This window comes from Myotis nattereri (assembly GCF_964212035.1).
Source record: "Myotis nattereri genome assembly, chromosome: 9".
In the NCBI taxonomy this organism is placed as follows: domain Eukaryota; kingdom Metazoa; phylum Chordata; class Mammalia; order Chiroptera; family Vespertilionidae; genus Myotis; species Myotis nattereri.
Genome location: NC_138084.1, coordinates 80,876,600 through 80,899,781, shown reverse-complemented (window position 1 = coordinate 80,899,781; position 23,182 = coordinate 80,876,600). Strand labels below are relative to the sequence as shown.

General features: G+C 59.0%; 1 protein-coding gene across 1 annotated transcript in view; it reads right to left on the bottom strand.

Moving 5' to 3' along the window:
• Positions 1-405: 405 nt before the first annotated feature.
• The window catches only part of TMPRSS4 (transmembrane serine protease 4), a gene marked incomplete at its 5' end in the record, with an annotated part of 78,030 nt that continues 55,253 nt past the window's right edge, over positions 406-23,182 (bottom strand). Inside the window, 12 exons of the mRNA XM_081100351.1 lie at positions 406-885; positions 1,217-1,366; positions 3,150-3,292; positions 3,450-3,548; positions 4,738-4,904; positions 6,252-6,411; positions 8,309-8,349; positions 9,342-9,443; positions 12,867-12,996; positions 14,169-14,321; positions 17,227-17,361; positions 22,078-22,156. Of these exons, the coding sequence (XP_080956477.1) occupies positions 874-885; positions 1,217-1,366; positions 3,150-3,292; positions 3,450-3,548; positions 4,738-4,904; positions 6,252-6,411; positions 8,309-8,349; positions 9,342-9,443; positions 12,867-12,996; positions 14,169-14,321; positions 17,227-17,361; positions 22,078-22,156 (1,371 nt within the window). The 3' untranslated portion in view covers positions 406-873. The remainder of the gene's footprint in view (positions 886-1,216; positions 1,367-3,149; positions 3,293-3,449; positions 3,549-4,737; positions 4,905-6,251; positions 6,412-8,308; positions 8,350-9,341; positions 9,444-12,866; positions 12,997-14,168; positions 14,322-17,226; positions 17,362-22,077; positions 22,157-23,182) is intronic.

Sequence of the window (23,182 nt, the reverse complement as noted above, 5' to 3'; positions counted from 1 at the left end):
GGCCTGGAGAGTATCATGCTGAGTGACATAAGTCAGTCAGAGAAAGACAAGCGTCACATGATCTCACTCACATGTGGAATCTAAGGAACAAAATAAACTGATGGACGGAGGGGACCCAGAGACATGGGAGCAGGGAACAGAGTGCGGGATCTCGGAGGGAAGGCGGGGCAGGGCGGGTGGTGGGAGACAATCAACCTAAGGCCCTGTGTGCATGTGTGCATGGCCCGTGGACACAGACAATAGGGAGGTGAGGGCCTGGGGCGGTGGGCTGGAGGGGGTTGATGGGGGGAGGGGGACATATGTAATACTTTCAACAATAAAGATAAAGAAAATAAAATTAAATAAAAAGTAAAGATTGTGGCTCAGTAGCCCACTCAATGCTGATGAAGCACCCAGTCAGACGTGTCAGACCTCACATTCCTGTTTAATGAAAGCAGCGGGCACAGCAGCTGCGCCCAGCGGGACTGCACTTCCCACCACAGCTGGTTTCTGCCCGGAGGCGGAGGCGTGGGAGGCGTGGAGAGGGCGAGGCTCGCTCAGACCCTCTCCTCCCTCCACTCCAGCTCGCAGCCACCTGGGCTCTCCCCAGACAGCCTGCGGAGTGGGGGTGCTCCTTCCCGGCTTGGCGATGCCTGAGACCGCCTGGGGGCGGGGTCTCTCCTGGGGGTGCGGGGAGCACCAGGGGGGCCGAGCGGGGCTGCTGAGCAGGCTGCTGCCCTCCTCTCGAGCTCTTGTGGGCCACAGGGCGCTTACAGGGATGGAGGCCCTTAGCTGCGCCGGGACAAGCTGAGGCTGTGGGCAGAGGGGCGTGCCGAGGGGCACTTGCCCGGTGCCTGGTGTCCGGGGTCCCAGGCCTGCAGAGGGGCCGCGGCATCAGGGCTCAGACTAGAATAAGAGACCAATAGAGAGCGAGTCAGCGGATTTGAAAGCGGACACAGCAGTGCTGTGTGCAAAATTAACTCCCTTTCCCGAAGCTCGTCACCCCTCCCGCTACCCCGTGGGGAGGCCTCAGACGCTGCCCCCCTTCCATGGGAAGCTGTGAGGCCGCTGGGCGCAGCCCACACTCTAACATGCGCGTTGCCCGGCCTCCGAGCTAAGGACGCTCAGCCCTCATGGTGGGAAGCCCAGGCTGCTCGCTGGTGCGGACAGTGCTGGGGTGTGGACGCTCCCCCCGCGCGTCTGGGTGAAGCCTGAGAGCAGAGGAGGGAGGGCTCACCTGGCGGACACTGTGGATCCAGTTGAGATAGGCCGCGACCTTGGTGTACACCCCCGGGGTGCTCGGACCCCCACAGCCATGGCCCCAGCTCACGATGCCCACAATTTGCCACTGGCTGGAGTGATGCATCAGGGGTCCTCCACTGTCTCCCTGGGAGAGGGCAGAGCAGGGGCTGCTGGGTAGGCAGGCGGGCAGGGTGGAGGGTGGGTGTCCCTGTGCCCCCTGCGCCCGCCCCCCGGTGCTGGCTGTGCCCTGCCCTCTCTGCTCGCACTGTCCCTGAGCCTAGACCAGGGGTGGGCAAACTTTTTGACTCGAGGGCCACAATGGGTTCTTAAACTGGACCGGAGGGCCGGAACAAAAGCATGGATGGAGTGTTTGTGTGAACTAATATAAATTCAAAGTAAACATCATTACATAAAAGGGTACGGTCTTTTTTTTTTTTTTTTTTTTTTAGTTTTATTCATTTCAAACGGGCAGGATCCGGCCCGCGGGCCGTAGGTTGTGGGTGTGCCCAGGCCCTCCTGTGGAGACCCACACCTCACCCCAGCGGGGGAGGCGCCAAGGGCCCTGCAGCAGGAAGCTGGTTATCTTCCTTTCATATAGCATTTCTCAAGGTACTGAACCACAGTGTGGCGATTAGCATGTTCTCGGCCAGTGGTCGGCAAACTGCGGCTCGCGAGCCACACGCGGCTCTTTGGCCCCTTGAGTGTGGCTCTTCCACAAAATACCACGTGCAGGCGCACACGTACGGTGCGATTGAAGCTTCGTGGCCCATGCGCAGAAGTCGGTATTCTGTGGAAGAGCCACACTCAAAGGGGCCAAAGAGCCGCATGTGGCTCGTGAGCTGCAGTTTGCCGACCACTGTTCTAGGCAATTGGATTCAACCCATGAAAAGAGCAAAGATCCCTGCCTTTGGGTAGCTTAGAATCAAATGGAGAGGAGAGAGAGAGGGAGGGAGGGAGAGAGAAAGAGGGAGAGAGAGGGAGAGGGGGGGGAGGGAGAGGGAGGGAGAGGGAGAGAGGGGTAAGCACACAAGACAGACAAAAATGTCAGAGAATAAAAAGTGCACCTACTTGGGTGTCTGCCCCTTCAGTTCCTATAACCCTTGGGGTCTCTTCCTTCAAAACCCAGTAACTTGGTGGCCAAGGGCTGTGCACACCCCTCACCCTCACTGTGCACCTCCCGAGGGAAGACATGGTCCCAACGCCCAGCCCTGGCCTGGTTAAGAGGTGACTGAGCGGTGCGGATGGCGGTTTTATTTAGTTAGTTATGTATTTATGTATTTATTTATTATTATTTTTTAATCCTCACCCGAGGATATATGTCCATTGATTTTTAGGGAGAGTGGAAGGGAGAGGGAAAGACAGAGAGAAACATGGATGTGGGAGAGACATTGATTGGTTGCCTCCTGCATGAGCCCTGACCAGGGGCTGGGCCAGGGTGGAGCCCGCAAACGAGGTACGTGCTCTTGACTGGACTCAAACCCGGGACCTCTTGGTCCACAAACCAATGCTCTATCCACTGAGCCACACAGGCCAGGTCAGGGTGAGGGGTTTGAATGAGAGGGTCTCCGAAGAGCCTCTGGGGGAGGGAAGTGAGGCATGGCCAGGGCTGGACACAGCGCCGGCCCACCAGCACGAGGGGGCTCTTGAGGGCAGAGCAGTAGCTGAGGACAGAGAAACCGGGCGGAATTCCTGCCCTCAGGGGCTACGGATTCGCTTAACATCCTTCTGCTCGTCTCCATCCACCTGTCCATCCATCCCTGTGCCATTCTCCGGCCGTCACCTCTCTCCCTGCTTCTCTCCCTCCTCCCGTGCGCACACGTGGGGGTCTTCCTGTGCGAGGCTTCCTTGGGCACTGAGCTCCTGGCTTCCTTGTCTCTCTAGGGCCCTGTTCCCACCCACGGGATCCCCTCCGCTCCATGGAGGCTCACCTGGCAGGTGTCCACGCCGCCCTGCAGGACGCCCGCGCACAGCATCTCCGCGGTGACCTCCCCCTGGTACGCGTCCTCGGCGTTGCACCGCGCCCTGTCGATGACCTGGACCGACGCCTGCAGCAGCTGGTCAGACATCTTCCCTGGAGGCGGAGGCACACCCACTTCCTTGTCCTTGTCCTGGCCTTGGCCCCAGCTCAGGGAATGCTCTCGGTCACCGGCACCCTGACGGATGGCCCTCCTTCCCACCCCCTCTGAACACTGCCCTCTCGGCCCTGCCGCCCTGAGCCCGGGACTCACCTGCACCCTGTTCTGTGAAGCCCCACCCGATGACCCACACCGGGGCGGCCGGAGGGAGCTCCTCATCCGAGAAGGGCAGGCAGATGGGCCTGACGAGGCCTGCGGGGAGCAGAGAGGAAGGGGCCCCATGTGCAGGAGGCCCTGGCCTTAAGCCTCCGTAGCACACAGTCCACACGATGTTAATAGAAGTGGGAGGAGAAAAAGGGTTCTATAGTCAAATAAGTTTAGAAAATGTGGGTTAAACACAATAAAACAAATTATTTTAAAAAAATCTTTAAATGTCTCCATCTTTAGTATACTAAAGTGCTCCAAAAAGAGCTAAAGTTATAAAAATGTTTCCCAAACTTATTTAAGAAGGAACCCTTCTTTTTCCTAAGGTCGTGGCCGGCAAACTGCAGCTCGCGAGCCACATGCGGCTCTTTGGCCCCTTGAGTGTGGCTCTTCCTAAGCCTTAGGAGTACCCTAATTAAGTTAATAACAATGTACCTACCTATATAGTTTAAGTTTAAAAAATTTGGCTCTCAAAAGAAATTTCAATCATCGTACTGTTGATATTTGGCTCTGTTGACGAATGAGTTTGCCGGCCACTGCCCTAAGGGACCCATGCCCTGTGGAACCAACAGCTGGAAATGCTGATGTAAACCCTGCCCGAGAGCCCAGCCGGCGTGGCTCAGGGGTTGCGTGCTGACCTATGTACCAGGAGGTCAGGGTTCGATTCCCGGGCAGGGCACATGCCTGGGTTGCAGGCTCAATCCCCAGTGTGGGGCGTGCAGGAGGCAGCTGATCAATGATTCTCTGTCATCATTGATGTTTCTATCTCTCTCTCCCTTCCTCCCTCTCTGAAATCAATAAAAATATATTAGAACAAAGGAAATACCGTCCTCTATAGGCATGAGTCGTACAACAGAACTGCACCAGGCTCCGTGGCGGCCTTGCTAGCGGTGAGTCCCTGCCCTGCAGGAGAGCAATGGGCACACAGACCCCTTGGCAGGGACAGTGGGAGGTGCTTGGCATCGGCTGGGGGTGGAGGATGGACTGTGACCTCCACGACTGGAGGGACCTGTGACCCTCACTTAGGGTGCCACACCCGGAGCGCTGGTGTGGGATAGTGGGGTGTCCACTGGCCGACCTGAGCCTCCTGACGTCCAGGACGCTAGGCTGGCGGATTTGCTGGGAACAGATGGGCAGCTGGGGCCTTCGAGAAGTGACGAGCTCAGGCCACTTAGTGAGCGGGTGGCAGAGCGGGAATGGGCCTGAGCTAAGGGCTCTGCCCAGGTGCATCACTCACCTGAGAGCGTGAGTGGGTCCCGCAGCTTCACCAGAGCTATGTCCTTCTCTTTGGGGGACGTGGCGTTGTGCTCGGTGACGAAGATCTTGGCCACGGGCAGGGCTGGGAAGCTGCCGAGTCTGTCTGAGCCGACCCTCACCTTCCAGCCGGGCACATCGAGATGCTTCCTGGGGCAGAGCCAAGCAGGAGGGGGCTTTGCCAATGGCCGGGCCCCCAGCGCCCTGGGGGTGGGAGCTCCAGGTGCCTGCCTCAGCAGGTAAGGATGGTGCTGGCAGGGGTGCTGGAGAGGGGCCGTTCTGAGGAATCTCCGACCACAGGCCAAGTCTAAAAGGGGATGGGATCCTTTTCCCAGGGAAACCTGCCCAAGCAAACTTCCAGCTGGAGGGCTGGGGAGGGCTGCCTCCAGGCCGGAGCGCGGGGCCTTCCCCTGCTTCTGGTCACAGTCGCTCATGGCACCTGCGTGTGGGCAGGTACTTATGTACGCGGCTTTCTTCCTCTGACACCAGACATCGCTTAGGGATGGTTTCCCACGAGAGGTTTACAACTTTTGTCAGATTCTCAAAAAAGGTTAAGAAATTGGCCTAGCCCTAGCTGGTTTGCTCAGTGGATAGAGCGTCGGACTGCACATGCCCAGGTTGCGGGCTCGATCCCCAGTGTGGGGTGGGCAGCCGCTCCATGATTCTGTCTAATCATTGATGCTTCTCTCGCTTTCTCTTCCTCCCTCTCTGAATCAGTAGTATATATAATCACTGGCCTAGACTGTGAATCCTCTAAGGCAGTAATGGGGCTATTGTCCACGGACACAGTAGACGGTTTGGTACCTTGTAGGAACTCCTCAGATGCAGAATGAATGAATGAATGAATGAATGAATGAATGAAATAAAGGCCTGGGGGTGGGCCTCCCCCTGAGGGGCGGGCAGGCCCGGGCTGGCCTGGGAGGAAATCTATGCTTGTTGGCTTGTTGTTAAGTTTCTCAACACAGCGAGGGAGCGGCAGGGCTCCGGACCCCAGGACCCCTTCCTGGAAGACCAGGGAAGAGGGAGAGGTGCTCGCTCCGGGCAGGTGGGAGGAGCCTTCATGGGGTGCACGACAGGGCGGCTGAGGACAGGGGTTTCTGATGCTTCCCACCCTCTGCTCAGACCGCGTTTAACAAAGGACCTTGTGTCCGCCATCTCACGGGGTGGCCACACCCTAGGACAGTGGTTCTCAACCTTCCTAATGCCGCGACCCTTTAATACAGTTCCTCATGATGTAGTGACCCCCAATTTTCACTGTTACAAATTGAACATAATTAAAGCATAGCGATTAATCACAAAAACAATATGTAATTCTATATGTGTTTTCCGATGGTCTTAGGCAACCCCTGTGAAAGGGTCGTTCGACCCCCAAAGAGGTCGCGACCCACAGGTTGAGAAGCGCTGCCCTAGGACATAGGGTTTAAGGGCAGGGGAAGGGGCCCGGGCCTCAGGCCCTCGAGGCTCTGGCTCCCACAGGCCTGCGGGCGCTGGGCTTACCTGAAGCAGTGGGCCGCCGTGAGGACCCAGTGCGGGTCCAGGATGCTCCCGCCGCAGACGTGCTGCTGGTGGTACTGGATGCTGACCTGCCACGGCCAGGACTCCACGGAGGCCTGCTGCCCGCCCACCACGCGAGGGGCTTTCGGGCTGTCCCCGCAGGCTGGGCTCGGGAGGGAGAGCGGGGGCCGGGCTCAGGGAGGCTGGGATGGACCAGCACGGTGGGGAGGGCCGGGCCCGCTCCTAGGCTCCTGGGGCGCTATGGAAGCCCCAGATAGGGCTCCCCAAGCCCCTCGCCTTCTTTGTCAGCGCTGGGTGCGCTTGGCATTACTGTGCACACGGATGTCCCCTGTGCGGGCAGGTTATGACCTTCACACTGAATAGGGATGCGGGACCCCATGCCCCAGCCGCTGATCTGGGAGCCGGAAGTGGGAAGAAAGTTTCAAAAACGGGCTCTTCCCACCCTAAGCTCACCTCCTCCAAGTCCCTGCTCTCTGAGCGGGTCTCCCTCTCTCATCCCACCTCCTGGCTTTTCTAGGGAACCTCGCACGCGACTCGCAGAAACCTGCTGTCCCTCTGAGGTTTGAGCGTCTGATTGATGCTTCTCTGTCTCTGGACCTGTTTTTGTTCATCGGTTTATGTTGCTCATTATAATCCACACATGAGTGAGAGCGTGAGATATTCATCTTTCTCTGACTGGCTTATTTCACTCAGCATAATGCTCAAAACTCCGAGGGAAGGCAGGGGAGGGTGGGGGTGAGGGGGAGCGGTCAACCCAAGGACTCGTATGCACGCATATGAGCATAAGCGATGGATGTGGACAACAGGGGTGAGGGTGAGGGCAGGATCGGGGGGATGAGGGGACACTGGGGGATAAGGACATATTTGTAATATCTTAATCCAGTGGTTCCCAACCTCCCTAATGCCGCGACCCTTTAATACAGTTCCTCATGTTGTGGTGACAATTTCATTGTTACAAATTGAACATAATTAAAGCATAGTGATTCATCACAAAACAATATGTCATTATATATGTGTTTTCCCATGGTCTTAGGCGACCCCTGTGACAGGGTCGTTCAATCCCCAAAGGCGTCGCGACCCACAGGTTGAGAACCGCTGCCTTAATCAATAAAGAAAAGAAAAAGAACCTGCCACCCCGCTGCCCTGTTCTCAGCCTCTTCAGTCCTCGAACTGTATGCGGCTCCCCCCACGCGGCTCCCCCCCCCCTGCGGCTCCCCGACGCGGCTCCCCCCACGCGGCTCCCCCCCCCTGCGGCTCCCCGACGCGGCTCCCCCCACGCGGCTCCCCCCCCCCCCCCGCGGCTCCCCGACGCAGCTCCCCCCATGCGGCTCTCACAGACAGGCCGCTCTCCTGGGCCCGCTGGCCGGGGACTTCCAAACACCATCGCCCTCGGAACAGCAACAGCGAGCAGTGCTGTGTGCCTGCGCCAGCTCCTGGCAAAGCCCCGCGCCCCTCCCTTTGCAGGGCAGGGTTTAGCTCCCCCGCAGCCGCCCGCGGTCCCAGGTAAAGTTTACCCGGAGCCGGAGCCGATCCAGCGCTAGGAAGTCCCTGAGCTGTCAGTCCTCCTGGTCTGTTCCAGGCAGGCCCTGCCTGTGCGCCACTAGCTCCTCCCCATTTTCCCAAATCATCTGAGCCCATGTACACCAGTGCCTGCTGTGCCTCGGGGAGCTGAGCAGAGAGTGATGGACAGACAGACAGACAGACGCGGTCCCTGCCCTCCGGAGGAGCTTCCTCTCGGAGGTCAGGTGGCCGTGGCCAGCCTTTCATTGCCACGGTCAGGCTCTCAGCAGCGAGACCTCCGGCTCCTCAGGGAGGGTGAGGGACCGAAGCCGGGGTGCCCTCAGTGCACTGAGTGGGAAGGACAGGCGTGCGGACGGAGGGGCGTCTCCATGCCCACCGCTCGCAGGAGCACAGGCCCAGAGAGGAGCTGGGACAGACCAGAGGAGACTCGGAGTCTGAGAGGTTTAGGACGAGCACCAGGCTCTCCTTCGTGCCCGCGGTGGCCTGTTCCCCCGCCCGCCCCCCCGAGGGGTACTCACCCAGGCAGCGCAGGGAGACCAGGGAGCCCGAGAGGCAGGGCCTGCGGAGACACGGCTGTTGTCTGCGCCCGCTCTGCTGGGAGGCCGGCCCTGGTCTCTGGACACACTGGCTCAAGCCCCTCCCAGCCTGGGGGGCTGGACTCCGCCCCGGCTGCTGCCCTGCCACTCTCGACTGCCCCAGGGACAAGCGTCCAGGACAGGTGGGCCCCGGGCAGAGCGGAACAGCACCTGCTGTGCGGCAGCCTCGCCCAAGGGCGGGATTGCGAGGGAACCCAGCAACGACCACCCCGCTCCCAGCCTGCCCTTTGCAAGACTTGCTCCTCGATAGACAGATAGCCAGGCAGGGAGCCCGAAGGCTAAGCAGCCAGCGTCCTTCCGGAGCCGCCTGCTGCCCTGGAGGCTGGCAGACGTGACTCTGACTCCGGGGAGGCGTGGGGACCGGCCGCTGCGAGGTCTGCCGGGGGCTGGGGTGCGGGCGGCCTACGCTGGCCTGTGCGTGAGGGGAAGGCAGTGGCCTGGGGAAGAGGAGGAAGCATCGGCAATGGGACGAGAGACGGTTTTACTCGTTGGCTGATAGGAAGGCCACCAAGGTGTGGACACACCTCTGTCCAGCTGCCCATTGATTTGAAGAGTCCAGCCCGACCGGTGAGGCTCAGTGGTTGAGTGTCGACCGCTGAGCCAGGAGGTCACGTTTGGTTCCTGGTCAGGGCACATGCCTGGGTTGTGGGCTCGATCCTCACGTGGGGCGGAGGGCATGCAGGAGGCAGCCGATCAACGGTTCTCTCTCATCATTGATGTTTCTCTCTCTCTCCCTATCCCTTCCTCTCCAAAATCAATAAAAACATACTTTAAAAAATAAAATACAAAGAGAGTCGACATGGACAGTCTCAGAACTGTGGCTCTCCCGCCCTCGCTATCTGCCCTCTTCCTGTCCTGGGCGCGCACCCCCTCGCCGTGTCTGCCCGGGGCGGGCTGGTGCTGCCGGGATGCACCCCGGTGTGAGCGTCAGGGTTGGGGCTGGCCCCTCACTCACCCGCGGGGGTGCTGCACCTGGAGCTCCTGGCTGGCCGCTGTGATGACAACCACGTCCAGCTCTTGGTCTGGACCGATCTTCACGGCTTGGAAGGTGGGTTTGCTGCTCATGTCGGCGGGAGAGAGAGATGTGAGCGAGGGCAGGAGTTTGGAACCGGAGGGTGGGAACAGCCCCCCGCAGGAGAGAAGGTGCCGGGACTACGTCGTGGGCGCCGCAGGGGGCAGGTGGCCTTGGTCAGCGCGGGTCCCGAGCGAGGCCCCGGCCTCCCAGGACCCCATCCAGGTGCAATGCTGTCGTGGCCTCGCCTTCCCGGGCAGGGGACAGTCCTGACCAGAGCTTAGGAGAAATGTTTGGGACACCCTTCCTAACTCTCAGCTCTGTCCCTGTCCCAAAGGGCCCAGCAGGACCCAGGGTAGCTGCCCTCCTCGGCGGGGACAGGATGTGGATCTGGGTCCCTAAGGCACCTCGCCTGCGGTGGGTAGTGGAGGTGCATTCCGGCCCCTTGGGCATAGGACAGAGCACGGCCGGCCTTCACACGAGTCCAGGCAGCACCGCTCTCCTGGACCTCTCTCCTTTCTCTCTGCAAACCCACGTTTCTTCTTTCAGACCCTGGGCTTGAGTCCTCCTCCTCCAGGATGGCTTCCCGGATGACGCCCATCTTTCCCTTCGTTTCTTTCTTTTCTTCTTCTTCTTTTTTTTTTTTTTAAATATATTTTATTGATTTTTTACAGAGAGGAAGGGAGAGGGATAGAGAGTTAGAAACATCAATGAGAGAGAAACATGGATCAGCTGCCTCTTGCACACCCCCTGCTGGGGAGGTGCCCGCAACCAAGGTACATGCCCTTGACCGGAATCGAACCTGGGACCCTTCAGTCCGCAGGCTGACGCTCTATCCACTGAGCCAAACCGGTTAGGGCTCTTTTCTTTTTTAAAATAGATTTTTATTGATTTCAGAGAGGAAGGGAGAGGAAGAAAGAGAAATATCAGTGATGAGAAAGAATTATTGATCGGCTGCCTCCTGTATGCCCCCTACTGGGGATTGAGCCCACAACCTGGGCATGTGCCTTGACCAGGAATTGAACCCGGGACCTTTTAGTCCGCAGGCCGACACTCTGTCCACTGAGCCACACCGGCCAGGGCTTTCCCGTTGTTTCTTTACTCCTGGCATCCTTCCCCCCAGTCAGGCCAGCACCAGCTCTGCCTGCAGGGATCAGACCAACCCCCGGCCCTGGCTGACCGGTTCATCCTCACAGTCCCAGCCGGAACCTGGCTCTGGGTGCTGATGCTGCCTCCTGGAGGACTGGAGTCAGCAGGGCTTTGAGTTACAGCCCTCGAGAGGGACTGAGGTGCCTGTCCTGGCACCGGCACCGGCTTGGAGTACAACCTGGGCAGGCCCGCCCTTCCCAGGTCTCCTAAGCCTCCTTTCTCCTCTGCAAGATGATGGGGGGCGGGGGGAGGGGCAGATGGTCTCTAGAGTCCCTCTCACTTCTAACCAGGCAGGGCTTTGCGTCCCGGCACGAGCAGGACCTCCTGTCCGGGCGGAAGAAGAAACCTAGAGGAGTCTGAGACCCAGAAGCAGGGACAAGGGTGGCAAAGCACAGTCCCAGGAAAGGTAAGTCACGGGTCACATCCTGAAGATCACGGGAACCGGCTCTGGTTCTGTCGAGCTCAAGAGCAGGCGGAGGGAGACACTCCAGGAGCCTGCTACCTGAGGGCATTTCAGGACGTCCTGTTTCCCCAGCCAAGCCGAGCCTGCTGGGCGGGCGCAGCCGAGTGTGCAGGGGCCGGGCTGTGGGGAGCAGGGAGAAGCGCAGGGCGGGGCCCGCCTTCCCAGCCTCCTCAAAATGACAGAAATGACGGTGGTGAGCTTCCCTCTCCAGAGGCGCTGGGAGTCGCCTCCCTGGGGGCAGAGACCAGCAGAAGCCTGGCACCCCGAGAGCGGGGCAAGCAGGTCTGAAGGGTTAGGAAAGGCTGCCTGGAGCGTCCATTGGAAAGGAGCCTTGAGGCTGCTCGAGGGACGGAGGGCGAGTTCTGTGGTTGGTGGGTGGTGGGCCTGCCATCCGTCATTCCTGCCTGTCTCTGGGTGCCATTTCTTAGAATCACGAAGTTGGGGCCTGTCAGGGAGAGGCCATCCCACTCCGTGCTGAGCGCCTGGACCTCCCGTCCCTGCGGCTGGGCCCTCGGAGAGGCCCACTCTCCCTCCCGTTACAGATGGCACGTCGGGCAGAGAAAACAGCCAGCCTGCTAGAACTCCTGAGCCTAGGAACTCGGGGCCTGGGCACAGACCCCAGCCGCTCCCTCCCAGCTACTACCCGGGAAGTCACTTTCTTCCTCCAAACCTATTTCTAAAATACAGTGGGGCCTTGACTTACGAGTTTAATTTGTTCAGAGACCGAGCTCGTTAAGGAGCTCGTTAACTCAAATTACTCTATCAACTCAATGCAAAAAAGCTGCGGAGAGACAGCTGGTATCTCAAAAAACTCGTTAGTTGGGACACTCGTTAAGTCAAGGCCCCACTGTAGATATAATAGGCCGGCCAGCATGGCTCAGTGGTTAAGCATCAACCTATAAACCAGCCCTAGCCGGTTTGGCTCAGTGGATAGAGCATCAGCCTGTGGACTGAAGGGTCCCAAGTTTGATTCCAGTCAGGGCACAAGTCCAGGTTGCAGGCTCGATCCCCAATAGAAGGCATGCAGGAGATAGCTAATCAATGATTCTCTCTCATCATTGATGTTTCTCTCCCTCTCCCTTCCTCTCTGAAATCAATAAAAATGTATAAAAATAAATAAATAAAACAAGTGAAATTAAAAAACACACACAAACCTATAAACCAGGAAGTCATGGTTCGATTCCTGGTCAAGGGCACATGCCCAGGTTCCGGGCTCGATCCCTAGTAGGGGGTGTGCAGGAGGCAGCCAATCAATGATTCTTTCTCATCATTGATGTTTCTCTCTCTCTCTCCCTCTCCCTTCCCCTCTAAAATCAATTAAAAATAAATTTAAAATAGATATAGCAATATTTTTTTTGGCTTTTGCCAAGATCAGATGAATATAAATATATATTGCTTGTCACCCTTATAATTACATCCTTCTTCACCACCCATCACCTGGGACTGCTTTTGGATTCGCTGAGAGAGCAGGGAAATCAAGTTTGTTCAAACCAAATTTGACCAAGGACTGCCTTTTGCAGGGGACGGGCTGCAGGATAAGGGGTGAGGCTGGGAGTGAAGGACAGGGGAGGCTGCCAAGGAATTGGGGCTTGTGGGCACGACTCTCCCTGGCACCTCACATGCACCCCACAAGGCTGGCACTGCTCTTCCCGGTGGCTCCTGAGCGAACCGGGGCTTTGGAGCCTGAACCGAGGCTTGTGCGTGCTGGGAGGAAGCCATCTGTCTGCCCTACACCTGGGCTTTCAGGAAAGGAGGCGAGAAGGAAGACAGCGGGAAGCAGAGGGGAAGAGGGAGGACCACAGCGAAGGAGGGAGGTCCCAGGGGGAGGTGGCCGCCTCGGAGGCTGGGCTGGGTACCTGTGAAAGCCCATCAGCCCACAGGCGGTCTGGGCCAGGGCTCCTGTGAAGCCGTCAAAGCAGGCAGAGGCCCAGGTCCCTGTGGCCGGGTCCAGCAGCTGGAGGGTGGACCTGTCGCTGGAGAGGCGGACTGCAGGCGGGAAGCTGGGTCAGCTGTGAGGGCCCACCGCCCGTTTCCCTCCTGAGGCGTCGAGACCAGCCCCTCCCCTCCATCCCCCACCCCATCCTGCCCCGGGGCATCACAGAACACCAGCCCTCCAGCCTCCAGGGTGGCTGCGCATCTGGCTTTGCTTGGCTGAGCCTGTGTTGACTGTAGCTGGAGAGACCAGATGTCCTGGGCCCGCCTCCACTTTGCCTGCTGCCTGGCATCATTATTAATAGCTCCTCCTTCTGCTTTCGAGGTACCAGCTTTGATGATGTATTGCATGGCCCTACCCACGGCTCACACAGCCTGCACAGCCTGGGGAACTCCTCAACGAGGGACCTCAAGGTCCGAGGGGAGCGTGAGCGAGGACTGAGGCAGTGGAATGGGGGTGCCCATAGGCATTTGACTTCTGATTTATAAAAACCCAAATACACAGGTTGTCACTCAGCCCGCTCCTCAAAAGCCCCATCACCACCCATCGGCCTGGCTCTGGGGTTGAGCGTTGAACTATGAACCAAGGGGTCACGGTTCAATTTCTGGTTAGGGCACATGCCCGGATTGCGAGCTCAATCCCCAGTAGGGAGCAGGAGGCAGCCGATCCATGATTCTCTCTCATCCTTGATGTTTCTCTCTCTCTCCCTCTCCCTTCCTCTCTGAGATCAATAAAAACATTAAAAAACAAAAAAGCCTCAGTCACCCATATCCTGGGCTACATCCTCTCCAGAGCTCAGTGTGAGAAAGAGCATGGGTTTCTCATGTCCCTTTGAGGGCCTGGCTCCGTCTTGTCACGCAGCACGCTATAAAACACGTGTCTAACGGACAGGAGGGTGAGTGGCTTCACAGCGTTCCTATCCTCTGGAAGTAGCAGAGAGGAGAGCACTCCCCCAGGTCTCCTGATCCAACCCCCCCCCTCCGTGCCACATGGCACAGCGGAAGTGGGCAGCCCGGGGAGTTCTGTTTCCTTTGGCTCACATTGGTCCACATGCTTGCTGAGTGCTCACTATAGACTAAGCGCGGGGGTCTCGTGAGCAAGATGTGGTCCTGCTGTCAAGAACCTTACAACCGGGATGCAAGCTGACAGGTGGCAGATGGAGCCACCAGTGGAGCCCGTGCCGACGTCCCTCTGAGCCCTGCTCTAGCCCTCAGCCCGGGCTCACCTGGCACTGGGGGCCCCTCGGGAAAGTTCTCCACGCAGAATCGCTCGTCGTCCCCCGAGGCGCAGTCCTGCTGGCTGTCGCACACCTGCTGCCTGGGGATGAAGCGGAGAGGCGGCCCACAGAGGAAGTAGTACTTGTCCAGGATGACCTTGACTGGAAGGCGAGGGCAGGGGGCAGAGAGGGCTGAGCTTCCTGGACACGCACTGGGCGTGGAGCCAGGCAGACCCGGCCCCAGTGCTACCACAAGTCCTCTCTGTAAAGCGGGTGAGATAAAGCCTGGGCCAGGCCTGCAGATGGCTGGGGAGTTCAGCGAGATGCTGTGTGTGTGTGCGTGTGTGTGTGTGCGCGCAAGGCGGGGGGGGGGGGGAGAGAAATGTAGACAGAGCCCCCTTGCCTCACACCCCCACGGCTGGCACAGGCCTGTGAGCAAGGAGGAGACATGTGCCCTAGCTGGTGTGGCTCAGTGGATAGAGCGTCAGCCTGCGGACTGAAGGGTCTCAGGTTCGATTCTGATCAAGGGCACATGCCTGGTTGTGGGCTCCTCCCCAGCCAGGGCCCTGGTTGGGGCATGTGCAGGAGGCAACCAATCAATGTGCTTCTCTCACATCGATGTTTCTCTCTGTCTTTCCCTCTCTCTTCCATTCTCCCTGAAAATCAATGGAAAATGTCCTCGGGTGAGAATTAAACAAAAAAAGGAGCCACGCTGGGCCTGGAGTCTGGAGGCCCAAGAGCTGGCTTGGCCCTGCTGTGCGACTTCAGGTGCTCGCATACGCTCTGGGGCTGTGTCCCCATCTGCACAGAGGGTGGTGCACCCTCCCGGGGCGTGAGAACAACTGGTGGCTGTGCGAGTGTGGCCACGTCAAGTGCGGCTCTAGGAGGAGGGGCTCTCATCTGGGGCTGCAAGACCCCGGAGAGGTTGATGTTTCGAGTTGGTTTTGCCCTCCGCCTGCTGCCTCCCGGGTCTGTGGCTCCTCTGCTGCCCAGGCGAGGGGATGAGCTGCCCCTTTACCTCCTCAGGGAGCACGCCCCTCACCGCTTTCCTGACCTCCCTGCAGGCCGAGCGCCTCCTGGCCGACACTCTTCTGCAGCCCAGTGAGAACCCGCTGGCCCTGAGCAGCCCTGATAAACCTGACGCACCCCCGCTTCTCACTGCACAGAGCTTCCTGGGTCCTCCGCAGCCCTGGCCCGACCTCAGGAGGCAGGTGCCAATCAGAGAATGAGGTTAGAGAGTGAGGGTTTACTTCCCGACGCCCCACAGCACTTGAGGGGTAGAGTCGGGATCTCGGGATCTCGGGGAGGGTCTGCCTGGCTCCCAAGCTCTTTGCTGCCCCTTCACGCCTCCCCGAGGGGCCGGGATGTCGCCCACTGGCTCTGCAGCTCCTGCTCCAGAGAGAAGGTCGGGTACGTCCTAGACATTCAGAGTTTGGTGCATGGTACTCTGCCCTCCTGGGCAAAGCCAGGACACGGTGCCACCAGGTGAGACCCCAGAAGCCAAAAGACCAAGGGCGCCTGACCCAGGCTGGAAGCTCAGGTCACTTGCTCTGGGCGCTGGCCCTGCCTGGCTCCCGGGGGACTGGATCTTTGCTGGCACCGCGGCGGGCACTTGCTCGGAGGAGGAGAGCTCTGGTAACTTCGTCTGCACAGCTTGGGCTGAGGGTGGCCAGCCGCTGCCCCTGAGACCACCACGCTTTGGCGGATGCACCGGCCGAGGGAGGGCGGTCTGCACCTCCGGCCCCTGCGGGGCTCTTGGAGCCGCTGGCGTCCGTGCTGTGCGGCTGTGCTTCCACGGCCACAGGCGGCAATGGGCCTGCTCAGCAGCCTGGGGCTGGCTCAGTGTCCCCACGGCCGTGCCTTCTGAGCCCCGGTGCTCACAACAGAACGAGGATTTGACCAGACGACCTCTGAATGTCCTTGGCGAGGTGGTGCCAAGTGCCGGTCCCTGAGGGCCGTCCGGCCCGTGAGCAGGCGTGTGACCTTGGTTCCGCCCCTGCACGCTGTCCGGTGGCCCCGCGTGTGCACAGCCTGGTGTTTATCGGCACTTTACACGCTGTCTCCTCCGCTCTCCGATGTCCCCCTGAGGAGGCAGGACATTCATAGACGGGAGGACTGCGGCTCAGCGAGGCTGAGGCACTTTCTCCAGGCCGCACAGGAGCCCCGCCCCGTCTCCCGGGCAGCGGTTTACTCCCGTGTGACAGCTGAGGCGGGAGCCTGCGGTGACGGCGGGAGAGGAAGGCCAGGCCTCACCGTGGAATATGGGTGTGGAGAGGGAGGGGCTCGGGAATCCCTGCTCATTCACTTTTCTCCTAGGTCTAGAGTGGCCTGCCACACAGGTCCAGGCACTGTCCACACGCAGACGATGAAGATGGTGCTAAAGACGGAGGGTGCTCTCTACCCCAGGTCCCGATGCCTCCTCTCTCATCTCCCCTCACAGCAGATGCTCTGCTCTTCCAGCCACAGGGCTGCTCGCCACTCAGCTCGTCTGCAGATGGGGCGGGGCAGGAAGGCGGCGTGTGGGTGTGTAACGTGTGCACGTGTGCCCTCCCTGCAGAGGATCATCGGTGGAGAAGCCGCCTGGACAGATGCGCTGAGTTCATGTCCTCCCTCTCTGTCTCTTGTAAAAAAATATTCATTTAAGAGAGGCAGACGGAGAGAGAGAGAAGCATCAATGCTGAGAGAGAAGCATCGATCGGCTGCCTCCTGCACGCCCCACACTGGGGATCGAGTCCACAACCCGGGGATGTGCCCTGACCAGGAAGCGAGCCATGACCTCCTGGTTCGTAGGTCGATGCCCAACCACCGAGCCACGCGGGCCGGGCTGTCCTTCTCTCTCACAGGAGGCCCCTTCAAAGCAGGGCGGTGCCTGTGGCTACAACACATTAGCAGGACCCGCCTGTGACTCGGGTGGAAAGAAGGAAGGCCAGGTGTCACTCGGAGGTGGGGGCAGGGGAGGGGTGAGAGGGGGCTGCCACTTACTGTGGGGATGAAGGTGGGAGTGGGGGCCGTAATGAGGGGTGAAGGTGGGGGTGGGGCCGTAATGAGGGTGAGGGGTTCCACTTACTGAGCACAGCCACGATGACAATGATCACCAGGCTCAGCAGTGCTGCGAGGATGGGGACCCCCACTTTCCTGAAGGTCTCCAGGGGCGTGCGGGGTTTGCGCAGGCGGGTCCTGTCTGTGAAGCGGAGGGAAGAGCCTGCGTCAGCGCTGGGAGGCCTCTCGTCTCCCTGCCTGGCCTGGGGGGTGCTGCGGTTAGCACTGGGGGTGGCTACTCCCTCAGAACAGCTCAGCTTCCTCAGCACCAGCTCCGTGCAGGTACCCAGGCTTTTCCATTCGCAGGCCTCAGGGGAGCCCCTGACCATGGCGCCCCCCTGCCTTAACGTGGGCGCTCTAGGATGTACCCCTCCAGCCTGCCCTGCCCCTGCCCTGAGAGGCACGGTCATGCATTTTGCTATCATTCATCCTCTTTCCTGACATTCCCTTTTGGTTAATCCTCCCCGAGGACATTTTCCCATTGATTTTAGAGAGAGTGGAAGAGAGAGGGAAAGACAGAGGGAAACATCGATGTGAGGGAAACACTCGATTGGTTGCCTCCTACACGTGCCCCGACCAGGACCCGGGCAAGGGAGGAACCTGCAACTGAGGTACCTGCCCTTGATCAGACTCTAACCCGGACCCTTTGGTCCCCAGGCTGATGCTCTGTCCACTGAGCCACACCAGTAGGGCTCCTGACTTATCTTTTGATTTAACTAGAAGCTCCAGCAGGGCTGGGCCTCTGTCAGTGTGTGCCTCTATGAGGCGTGCCTCAGGGGTTGAGCGTCGACCTATGAACCAGGAGGTCATGGTTCGATTCCGGTCAGGGCACATGCAGGAGGCAGCCGATCAATGATTCTCTCTCATCATTGATGTTTCTCTCTCTCCCTCTCCCTTCCTCTCTGAAATCAATAAAAATATATTTTGAAAGAACAACAACTAAACAAAAATACACTCTAGTGAATGCCTCTCTGTCTCAGGAACAGCGTTTGTCTTTAAGGAGATGACAGTTTGGGGGAGAGACAGACAGAGGTACCACTGTCAGTCCCGCCCGGGACACCGGCAAAGCGCTTAAGTGGGTCTCTGTGGGCGGAGACGGGAGAGGCAGGCGCTGGACCAGCTGACGGGGCTGGGGGTGGGGACGTGAGTTCCTGGGGGCCCGGGGTGTGGGGAGGGGGGGGAGCCTGTGGTGGAGGCGGGACTGGGCAGAGTCCGTTGGCGGAGAGCCTTGAAGACCACACCCGGGGTTTGGAGTTTAGCCCGAAGGCAGCGAGGAGCCACGGGAAGCTGAGCCTCAGAGACGCATGAATATTTAAGGAGACACATCCTTCCTCGGCGAGGAGATGAGTTGGAACAAGAATCGGGGCCCAGGAGACCAGGTGGGAACCTGTTGGTGCTTAAAGGAGGGGAACAAGAGCTATACTGCCCACCTCACGCTGTATCTGCGGGGAGGGCCCGCGGGCGAGGTTTTGAAAGCTAATTCTTGGGAATGGCAGACAGGGTTCCCCCGTGTCCCTCCCTTGCAGGTAGCCAGCAGGGAAGGCCACGCGAGAAGTTTCCAGGGGGAACCGAGGCCGGAGCTGCCCAGGGCTCTGCGAGGCAGTGGTCAGCTCCTCCTCTTCACTGCCACGTGGCTGCTCCTCGTCCTTTCAAACTGTCCATCACCCCGTCCGTGAGGCCTTCCGGAAGCCCCCATTTCCAAGGCAATCTTCTGCCTGGGTTGTGGGCCCCATCCCCAGCGTGGGGTGTGCAGGAGGCAGCCGATCCATGAGTCTCTCTCATTATTGATGCTTCTATCTCTCTCTCTCCCTCTCCCTTCCTCTCTGAAATCAATGAAAATATTTTTTGAAAAGGCAATCTTCTATTATTTCCCACCCTCACTCCCTGTTTCCCCCCAAAGCACCAGCCCCTCTGCGTGTCTGTATTGGACCTGTGTGGTGTATTTCTGTACCCTCCGCCCCTGCCCGGCAGGACGGCTCCAAGAAGAGGGGTTTGTCTGTTGTGCTGGCTGCTCGGCCCCTGGCGTCTAGACCCGGCCTGGCCTGCAGGAGGCGCTCAGCACATATCTACTGCCTGGAGCAGCTCATGCCCTCTGCCTGCTCTGAAGCGCGTCCCCCCGTCTTCCTTGGGGCCTCATCTCATCCCGTGGTGGATCGCATGGTGTCTGACTCCTCAGCTCTTCAGGAGCAGAGAATGGCAGCCTCCGGAGCCCGCTGCCCCGTGAGGGCTGGGACCCTGGGCTCTGCTGAAGAGGCAGCTCAGGGAACCCGTCTCCTCCAGGGAGAGTTTAACTCAGGCACAGGCTCTGGTGGAGGGCGAGGCTGGCACCACCCGCTGTTGCCAGGACCCGGCACAGAGTGGGTTCAATGTCAGCTGAGGGCGCTTTACAGCACCAGCCACCCTGTTCCTCCTTCCCGTGGCCGTGGACACGGCGACATTTGTTCACTCATTCATGAGGGTTATTGATCCAGCACCTGCTTCTGGGACGCGCTGGCTCATTTCCTCAGACACGAGCGGCCTATTGGGAGCCCCTTGCTGAGCTCCCGTGTCCGGGGCCGAGGCCTCTGCCTCAGCCGCTCGCTCGCAGGGAGAGAAGCATCACAGGGGGCGGGCTTCCTTGGTGTGTTGTCTCCTGTTGGTCTCAGTTCACGAGCCCACTGAGCTGTGGATGGCCTCCCTGCCTGCACTGTGCTGCCTCCAGCTGCCCTGCCCAGCTGCTGGGGAGCGTTCATCCGCCCTCCCCTGCTCGAGAACCGCCAGGGGCTCCCATGTCTTCCGCAGCTGGACCAGCTCTGCTCGGGCTCCCGGAGCCAGTGCCGTCCAGCCCGCCTCTCCCACCGAGTGGGCTCCCACTGGGGGCTGCAGCCAGCCCGGCCCTCCAGGCATGCTTGGTCCTTGTGCAGCTCGGGGTCTTTGCTCTGGCTCTTCCCTCCACCAGAGACTGCCAGTGCTTCCTTCTGTCTCCTTTCTTTTTTCTTTAAGACTATACACTTTAAAATACATTTTATATGTATTACTAGAGGCCTGGTGTACGAAATTCATGCACTGTGGCGGCAGGGGCTGGGGGGTGTCCCTCAGCCCAGCCTGCACCCTCTCACAATCCAGGACCCCTCTGGGAATGTCCAACTGCTGGTTTAGGGCCAATCCCAGCCTGGCCTGCGGGGATCATGCCTACACTGGCAGTCGGACATCCTCCGAGGGATGTAGCAATGCACCAAGCGGCAGGCAGCCAGGGAGGAGCCAGAGCTGGGGCTGGGCATAGCGCCATTCGCACTCATGCTGCCACTGCACTGCTCTGTAGTGCTGCTGTGGAGTTAGGAGAGGCTCCCACTGCCGCAGCTGCACTTGCCAGCCATAAGCCCAGCTTCTGGCTGAGCAGTACCCCCCCCCCCCCCGCCCCCACCATGGGAGCACACTGACCACCAGGGTGCAGCTCCTGACTTGAGCGTCTGCCCCCTGGTGGTCAGTGCACATCATAGTGACCAGTCGACTGGTTGTTCTGGTTGTTCCGGTCATTCTGGTCGCTTAGGCTTTTATATATATAGATTGATTTCAGAGAGGAAGGGAGTGGGAGGGAGAGAGAGAAATATCAATGCTGAGAGAGAAGCACTGATTGGCTGCCTCCTGCACGCACCCTACTGGGGATTGAGCCCTCAACCCAGGCGTGTGCCCTTGACCAGAATCAAACCTGGGACCCTTCAGTCTGCAGGCTGACGCCCTGTCCACTGAGCCAAACCAGCCAGGCTCTTCCTTCTGTTTCTGGCAGTTTACTCCTGTGGGGCTCCTGCCACAGTTTGCCTGCCTCAGGACAGGTCCCTGATGGCTGGGCACTGGCGCCCTCCTGTGCCCTCCTCCCCGCGGGCATTGTTGCAGAGTGGGCTTGTTCAGTCGGCCGGTCTCAGGCTCACTCGGTGGGGAGACCTTGGCCAGCCGCGGGGCTTGAGGGACACCGTGGCCTATCTGTACATGGAATCCCAAGGCGTACAACTTGTGGAAGGTGACGTCCTTTGTGACCGTGATTAACTTGCAACCCGAAATAAAAACGCTGCAGAGTGAGTGAGGTTGGTCATTTCCTTATTGGCCACGGAGTTGCTGTGCTCACTCGCTTTGCTGATCCAGTGGGCGATCGGGAGCGGGTATTGGTGGTTTAAGAAAATGGAAGGGGAGCCTGGCCAGCATGGTTCAGTGGTTGAGCGTCGACCTATGAGCCAGGTCACAGCTTGATTCCCAGTCAGGGCACATGCCCAGGTTCCTGGCTTGATCCCCAGTTGGGGGTGTGCAGGAGGCAGCCAGTCAATGATTCTCTCTCATTGGTTTTTCTACCTCCCTCTTTCCCTTCTTCTCTGAAATCATTAAAAATATATTTAAAAAGGTTGAAAATGGACTGGGAGAAGAAATGCCCCTTAAATTTGGGAACACTGTCTGCTCACCCAGTTTTCTCCTGTGAAAGTGCGTGCAGCCGGCGTGTCCCCTGGCAGCCTGGCCAGAATGTGGACTCCCCAGGACAGGGCCTCGGCTGCCTGATTGCCGCTGTGGCCCGGGGTCCAGCCCAGAGCCCACACATAGCAGGCGCTGGCGTTGGAGGAGTGAGAGAACGAGTCACCGAAGGAAGGAGAGGAGGAATCCCTGCTCTCGGGGCTTCAGGTTTGCTGGTCCTTCCCCCAGACGCCAGGCCTTCCCCTTCTGGAATGAATCCTGGCTCCCCCCATTGTTTCGTACGTGTTTGCTGCACCATGGATGGAGGGGGTAGGGAGTTTCCCACAGCATTTCGCCCTGGATGGAGGTAGTGAGGGCCACGCGAGAGAGGTTCGCACCTACCCGGGGCCGGGCTGAAACTCAGACGCCGAGGGAGATGAAGGAAAGCCAGACCCGAGCTTACCGAGGGGCCGGTCGCTGTTCAGCGGCCGATCACTGTTCAGGGGCCGATCACCGTTCAGGGGCCGATCACTGTCGGGATCCTGAAATTGAAGGACAACACGCAATGAACTGAGGGACAAACCTCTCATGCTGGGTCTGACCGGCCCTGGGAGGCGCTGGGTTCTCGCCCGTGTTCCCTTCTCCCTGCGGAAGCGGAGCGGAGGGTCTCTGTGACATCCAACTACTTGGTTCAGAAAATGGAATTTAGTTTTCACCCATGCGACCTGGTGCAACCCGCTTCCTTATCGGGGTGAGTAGTTGCCAGAGTAGAGGTGGCTGGTTGCTGCCTTGTTGTGTGTGCTGCCGAGTTTCTTGAGCTGATTCTGCTCTACTGTCTGCTGCGTCCGTCATCTGTCCGTTCTCACAGGTGTGATTCTGCAAACACTTAACAGTCCTCCACACAGGGGCACGCCCGTGGCCAGTAAGTCCCAAAGACGCTCAACATGCAAATCCAAACCACAAGGAAATATCTCTACACCGACACTAGGATGGCTAAAATTAAAAGCCTGACAGCCCTGGCTGGTGTGGCTCAGTGGACAGGGCACTGGCCTGTGGATTAAAGGGTCCCAGGATCAATTCCAGTCAAGGACAGGTAGCTCAGTTGCAGGCTCCTCCCCGGCCCTGGCCTGGTTGGGGTGCGTTCAGGAGGCAACCGATCAATGTGTTTCTCTCACATCGATGTTCCTTTCGGTCTTTCCCTCTCTCTTCCACTCTCCCTAAAAGTCAATGGGAAAATATCCTGGGGTGAGGATTAAAAAAACAAAAATCCTGACAATACCAAGTCGATGAGGATGTGGAGCAACTGGGATTCTCAGACATGGTTGGTGGGAGTACAGACACTTTGGAGAATAGTGTGGCTGCACCGGCCCAAGCTAACCCTGTGATGACCATGGTGCCATGACCTGGCAGCTGTCGCAAGAGAAACAGGAGCGTATACCTAATGCAAAGCCAGTGCACGAATGCTGTGGTAGGTTAGCTCACAGTAGCTAAACACTGGGAAACCCACACATCAGTCCCTGGGGGAGGAGATCGATCATTATGGCCTGCTCACCTAACGGAACAAGTCC